This window comes from Pantherophis guttatus, chromosome 15, assembly GCF_059756535.1.
Source record: "Pantherophis guttatus breed Tessera chromosome 15, ASM5975653v1, whole genome shotgun sequence".
Taxonomy (NCBI): Eukaryota; Metazoa; Chordata; class Lepidosauria; order Squamata; family Colubridae; genus Pantherophis; species Pantherophis guttatus.
This window is the reverse complement of record NC_142077.1, coordinates 17680625-17687063: the sequence shown is the minus strand read 5'-3', so window position 1 is coordinate 17687063 and position 6439 is coordinate 17680625. Positions and strand designations below refer to the sequence as shown.

The 6439-nt window shown below is 46.5% G+C and overlaps 1 protein-coding gene across 5 annotated transcripts; it reads right to left on the bottom strand.

Moving 5' to 3' along the window:
• Nucleotides 1–985: 985 nt before the first annotated feature.
• Nucleotides 986–5084, bottom strand: LOC148112023 (vomeronasal type-2 receptor 26-like). 5 transcript variants are annotated; one of them, XM_087879218.1, is made up of 4 exons: nt 3769–5084; nt 3043–3334; nt 2130–2188; nt 986–1863 (listed from the first exon to the last, which is right to left on the bottom strand). In XM_087879218.1, the coding sequence occupies exons 1-4, from the start codon at nt 3984–3986 to the stop codon at nt 1833–1835; spliced, it is 600 nt and encodes a 199-aa protein (XP_087735344.1). In that variant the 5' UTR covers nt 3987–5084; the 3' UTR covers nt 986–1832. The 5 variants fall into 5 exon arrangements, with proteins under 5 accessions (XP_087735344.1, XP_087735340.1, XP_087735342.1 ...); XM_087879214.1 differs by lacking the exon at nt 2130–2188; XM_087879216.1 differs by lacking the exon at nt 2130–2188 and having other exon boundaries at nt 3043–3281.
• Nucleotides 5085–6439: the final 1355 nt, after the last annotated feature.

The following is a 6439-nucleotide window of genomic DNA, read 5'->3' as shown; positions in this document are numbered from 1 at the left end:
AAGTTGTTTTTTTGGGCTTTTTGTGGCTATGTGAGGTTCCTGCTTGTTGCAGGGGCCATTTTGGGTCTAGCACAGCTGCTTTAACATTGTGGGTGAGCCAGTTGTGTTGTGTTGTGTTGTGTGTGTGTAAAGTGTGAAAGTTGTTTTTTGTGGCTTTTTGTGGCTATGTGAGGTTCCTGCTTGTTGCAGGGGCCATTTTGGGTCTAGCACAGCTGCTTTAACATTGTGGGTGAGCAGGTTGTGTTGTGTTGTGTTGTGTGTGTGCAAAGTGTGAAAGTTGTTTTTTTGGGCTTTTTGTGGCTATGTGAGGTTCCTGCTTGTTGCGGGGCCATTTTGGGTGTAGCACAGCTGCTTTTACATTGTGGGCGAGCCAGTTGTGTTGTGTTGTGTTGTGTTGTGTTTTGAAGGTTAAAAAAGGGCAAAGAAGTGACATTGACTTGGCCACGCCCACCCAGTCACCTTACCACCAAGCCCCGCCCACTAATTAAGCCACGGCCAAAGAACCGGTATCAAAAAAGTTTAGATTTCACCCCTGACTGAGAGCATATGCACCAAGACAAATTCCTTGTGTGTCCAATCACACTTGGCCAACAAAAATTCTATTCTATTCAAATCCACCAGGTGGACCCGGATGAAAGCATGCAAGAGGTTTTATGCTCTTCCTCCCGTCACTCAAAACTGTCCTGCTTCCCCATTGGCTGGAGACTAGCAAGCTCTCGACCTATCCGGAGCTCCTGTTCAACAATATGGCCTTATTTTCCCCAGCAACCCACTGTCTCCATGGCCTGGTGTGATTCTGCATCACTAACTTTCCATTGTTCTTTTGCATAAATTGTTTATTTTTGAAATGTTTCTGTTAAGATATTGCTCAGAAAGCCCCCCCTTTTCTTTCTAGACTTTTCTGAACCACTTTGTTCACTCTAAGAACAATACCATTTTAACTAGTTTTTCAAAAAGTTCATTAACTTTCTAGTTCTTTATTTTATTTATTTATTATGCAGAAGTGGAAGCTGTAATGAAACATTATTTTAGAAGCAATACTTCATATCTGACAATATCAGAAGCCCATACCTGCCACGGCTGCCTTGGAGCCCCCAACCTCCCTTCGCCCTCCTTCCTTCCCCTCCTCCATCTGGAGGAATAGGCAGCGTTCAAGGCCTGGACCAGAGTCTGAATCATACTGTACACAAGGGGATAATTTGTGAACCTTCTTCTGTTTTTTTCCTCCTGGGTCTCCAGTGGGGCTTTCTGGGTGCATCTTCTGCGGCCTTTGACAGAAAAGACGTTCTTTGAAAGAGAACAGCGGAAATAATAATCTTGAAACTTTTCTTCCACAAAGAAAAGGGGTTCAAAGGCAGAATCCATTGGCCTTTCTTTTGCCAGATAACCAAAGTTCCAAATACTATGGATGTATTTGTAAAGTCTGTGCTTTATCAAAATTAATCTTCCCAAAGCTGTACAGATCCAGACTTTCCCTTCAGTGGATCCTGGCAAACGCATAAGTGTTAAATGGAAAGGCAGAATTCTCCCCAAAATGGTAACATTTTCTATGAAGTGAACAAAGACGTTGACTTGTCTCCACTTAGAGAGGGAATCCCTGAGGGCTGTTGTGTATCCAGTTGTTGAGAACAGTTGTGATATAACCACACAAATTCCATTCCTGACAAGCATAGGAATAAAAATCCTCATGAAATTCTCTCCCTTCTCTGTGTCTGAAGCAAAGAGGCCAATCAGGGTCCATCTGAAATGGAGGAGCAGTTCGACAATTGCTGGGTAGTGGAATCCTTCTTTGGGGAGAATATGGTGGAAAAAGGGGAATTTCCTTTTATCACTCAGAGCCTCTGAAACAAGGTTATTACTGATCTGAAAAAGCAATGAAGAAAGCTGTGTTACATTGAGGGTCAGATAAAGTCCAAAACTTTATTTTTTAATAAATTCAACTTGGTATTGATGAACAAATTAAATAGATTATTGTTGATTAGCAATTATGCCATATCAATAAACAGAATATTAAGCACAGTGTTAATGACACTGAATATAAAAACGAAGCACAAGAAACAAATTAAATAAAAAAGAATAAGAATAAAAAAACATATTTCTTTATCACAACTTATTGCAATCAGACCCACATGTCTATGGAGATTCTCAGTCGTCCAGGTTCTTCAGCTCTGGATGAGAAGCAAAAGGTCTTCAAAGAAAAACCAGAAAGTCCAGTTGCCTCTTGAAAAAAGCACCTTTGGGATAATCAGATCCAGATGTGCAGGTGTCAAGTGAGCGTTTCCTTCCAATAAAGAGCCGTATTATATCTTTAATTCTGACTGAACAGCAAAAGTGTTGCTTTAACACAAGTTTCCCAATAGGTTGTTTGTCTAATGTGCAGCCCAAGACTCTCATCTCTCTCTCTCTTATGCAGTTGACATTCAATATTCCAGACTCTTGGTGAAGCAATATTTGTTTGTTTATTTATATACCACCTTGATTATTTTTGGGCTTTTCTCTAGTTACACAAGAGAGAGGGAGACCAGAGCTCCCAATATAATTTGTCAGTTGCATAATCCAAGAGGGCTTTATTTGAAATTCTGCATCTTCTAACCCAGAGAACTTGGGGACTCTGTCAAGTTCCAGAGATTTAATTGTACACTAAGAAATTCATTATTGAACGTATTACTGAAATAAATGAACTTTTGCATGATATTCTAATTTTTCGAGTTTCACCTGTATATAGGTGCTACTATTGCCAGCTTGAATACAACTGCATATGTCAGGCGTTATGTCTATGTGAAAATCAACATGCCAATAGTTTATCCACAAATAGGATATTTTTTGAATAGCTGAATAGCTGGGAGAAAATCCTCTTCAATGACCTTATTGCTTTTCAGGCCTTGTATGAGAAATTTGAACAAGAACATAAGAGAAAAAAACACAACTGACATGTTTGCTAATATGAAGAAAAGCAACTCTTTAATTCCATGGAGAAGATATGGTTAGATCTATTGCTCATCCACCATTCACTTTTCCAGATAGAGAAAAACACACACAAACCTGTGGGACTTTGTAAGGTGCTGCTAATGTTGATGCCTGGATGGAGATGTCCCTGTCAGCTGCATCAAGAAGAGCCAGGAGGTTCTCCTTCCTTCCACAGCCGTAGTTGGGGACATTGGCTTCTCCAGTGGAGAGCATGTCCAGCAAGGCATCTGAAGTGTGTAAAGTATTCAAATAGTTGTCATGGATGTTGTAGCCCAGTGTGAGATTGTGCAGGAGCTGGGAGTTCTTGGTGACCCCTTGAATGTTGAAAATGAATAGTAGGGTGTATATAAAACTAGAAGAAAACGTACTGTAGAAAAATGTTCAAGTTATTATCAACAGTAACAACAAACTTTTTAAAAGAATTTATTCCTTTTTGCCTCCATAAACCTACTGAGTCTTAAGCCAATATTGATCCAAAACCAATAATCAGTTATAGAAACATGGGAATGGGCTGGGCAGAGGCAACTACAACTGTTTCAGTCCCTCCTTTAAACAAAATGAATTCAACTGATGAACTCAGGAGTGAACGGGGAGAGGAAAATAATCTGCATTGCCTTCAGGTTTTTTAACCCCATCTTTGGATTTGAGTCTTTTCTACAAAATAAAAAAAGAGGCAAATTATAGAAATCAAAATCATTCAGGAAATTAGACAAGTCCTATAATATAAAAGTAAGTGAAATAAGACAAAAAAAAAGGAGAGTGTTAGGAGGGGATGCAGCTCCATCACCCTGAATGACTTACGCATAAGAAAGTATAGAAGGAGCACTGTGGAAAGGCAACATTATAGGTGATAATTGTGTTTCAGTTAAAACTATACCAACGAGATGGTCTCCTGGTCTGTAAAAGCTCAATGGTGTATTTTCATCCTGGTGGTCCAAACTCAGCAGGCATTTCCTTCCAAGCTTCCCAGAGACTGGATGGGACACCAGCAGCATCAGAAGCAGAAGCAGGAGGTTCATAATTCATGGAGCTTTATTAATCTTCTTCCTGTTTCTAACACCCACAGCAGGAACAGTTGGAACAATTCAAAACACTCTCAGATGATGGAAATGCCAGCGACTTTCCTGATATAAACAGAGAAACACTCAGCTTCACCTGGAAAGGAGAGAAACGTACAATCAAGAGCACAGATCCTGCCTGTCCCAAAACTTGTTCCCACAGAGCTTGACAAATTTATGCTTTTCTGATACAAGATTCTTTGCTTATGGCTTCAATCTGCTCTCTCTATCACAGGTATGGATATCTCCAAGGCCCAGATAATCATTATTAATTACAGGGAGAAGCAACTTCTCCTCTTGGGATCCTGAACTTCTTCTGGGCTCCATGTGCAGAGGAGAGGATGGAGAAAAGCTTGTTTGTGAAAAGCCACAACTACACTCCTGGGGTCAATTCCTGTCGTGGTTGTGGTCCTTCCAGTCAGGACATGTCAGGAAAGTGATGCTGGAGAAAGATAGTTCAATAACAAGGGAATTGACCTCTGCTGTCCTTCAACTGGGTCTCTTGTCTCCAGGGACTTGCAGGGGAAGGTCACCCAGAAGTATGGAGTTTGGTGCCACTCTAGGTTGGTGACCCTTAACTCTTGTGCTGCCTCTCTTCTTAATGCCAAGGAAGCAATCAGTCCCCTTGGATTCTGCCTAAGGTGAAGAGTGGGGCCTGTTTGGGCTTTTCTTTTATATCAGAACTTCATAAATCGGAGCTGACTTTAAAAAGGGGGACCCCTATGACGTTCCCATCTCTGAGGCTGTGGGGTGAAGCCCCCTTCCCTAAAAAGCCTCCGAGTGCTTTGAAGCTGCTCTTGGGGCACCTGAGTCCCTGGTTCATTGGGATCCATTGTTCATGGATTGTGTCTCTTCTCTGGATGAGGAAGACGGAGACGTCCCCCTTTGCCCAGGAGGGAGAACTGGGGAGGGGGCTAATCTGAAGGGAGAGGAGGGTTCCCATCCCAGGTTCTCCTCTCAGGGCCTGGCTAGGAGGTCCTGGGGGGCTCTGGGTGGAAGGCCAGGCGGAGGCCTGGGAAGGGGCTCCTCTCCTCCCGGAGGGTCTCTGCCGTGTCTCCCTGGAGCCCAGAGGGGCCCAGAGGGGAGGGGGCCAGAGAGAGACGGGGGCCCAGGAGAGGCCCAGGGGAGGGGGGCAGGGGCGGCTGGGGCCACTTTCCTCTCAGGGAGGCCGGGGGGACCTTTCCCCACACTGGGCGGAGGAGAGTCTGGGCTGAAGAGGAGCCTCGCAGGAGGAAGAGCCTCTCCGGCTTCTCTCCCATGGTCTCCATCCAGGCTCCCACCTTCCTCCCCCCCAGATCCAGAGGCTTCGGGGGCCCCAAAGAGCTTCCGGGGCCGATCGGCCAGCAGGTCCCCCCTGAGGAGAGAAGCCAGGATGGAGGCTCTGAAGGGGGAAGGGAGGCCTGGCCCTTCCTCTCCCCTCGGCTCCCCCGGCTCTGCCTCGGCCTCTGCCCAGCAACAGAACCAGAAGGAAGAAGGTGGAGGCCTTAGATCCTCTGCTGATGGAGGAGGAAAAGAAATATTTATATATATGTTAAAAAAGAGGGAAAAATCCTTCATTCCCTGGTTGCCCCCCATTGTCCCATATCCCCCTCCTGCCCCCGTGAAGTCAGGGAAAAGGGGATGGGGGGGTTGGGCCTCCCCCCCCTTGGGGGCCCTTCAGTGGAGGTCATCTGTCCGAGTGTCCAGTGCAGGGCCTCCCAGGGCAGGTGGCTCAAACTCAGCAAAGGCCTCTGGACTTCAACTCCCAGAATCCCCTGTCCAGCACTCAGGGTCCTCTTTCCATGCTTTAGCTGTCCCTCACGCTGCCTGTAGGGGGCAGCCTACAGTCCGGCCTTTCAGCCCCAGCTGGCCCCCACAGGCAGCGACCGGGACAGCTAAAGCGGGCAAAGACCCCGCAGCCTCCTCCATTTCGTGGCCTCTTTTTTCCTGAGGCAATTCTCCCTCCCTCCATTTTGAGGGGAGAAAAAAGCTGAGGGGAGATTTTCTCTCCTCTCCAGCCAGGAGTCAGGAAGGTTCCCCAAAGGGGGGGAGGGAGGTTGGGGGGGGAGACCAGCAGCCCCTCCTGGTTCTTTCAGGGGAGCCCCAGAGGATCCAGGACCGGAGGGGCCCCCAGAGGTCATCCAGCCAGACCCCAGCCCAAGCAGGAGCCCCTCTGCCCTCCTGGAGGTTTCCCTCCGGGGCCTCCGAGCTGCCTGTGGGCCCTGGCTGTATTTCAGAGGCCGAGGCCTTTCATGAGGAGAGTCTCTGCTCCCCATGGAAGCCCTCAGAGGAGAGAAAGTTTAGGCCTGGATGGCCTTGAAGTAGTCCGCCTCCCTCCCTCCTCCCTCCCTCCGGACCTCAGCTTAGTTAGTGCAGAAGATCCTCTCCTCCCATAAGGCCCTGCCTGTTCCTGCCCCCTTTGCCTCCCCTCTCGA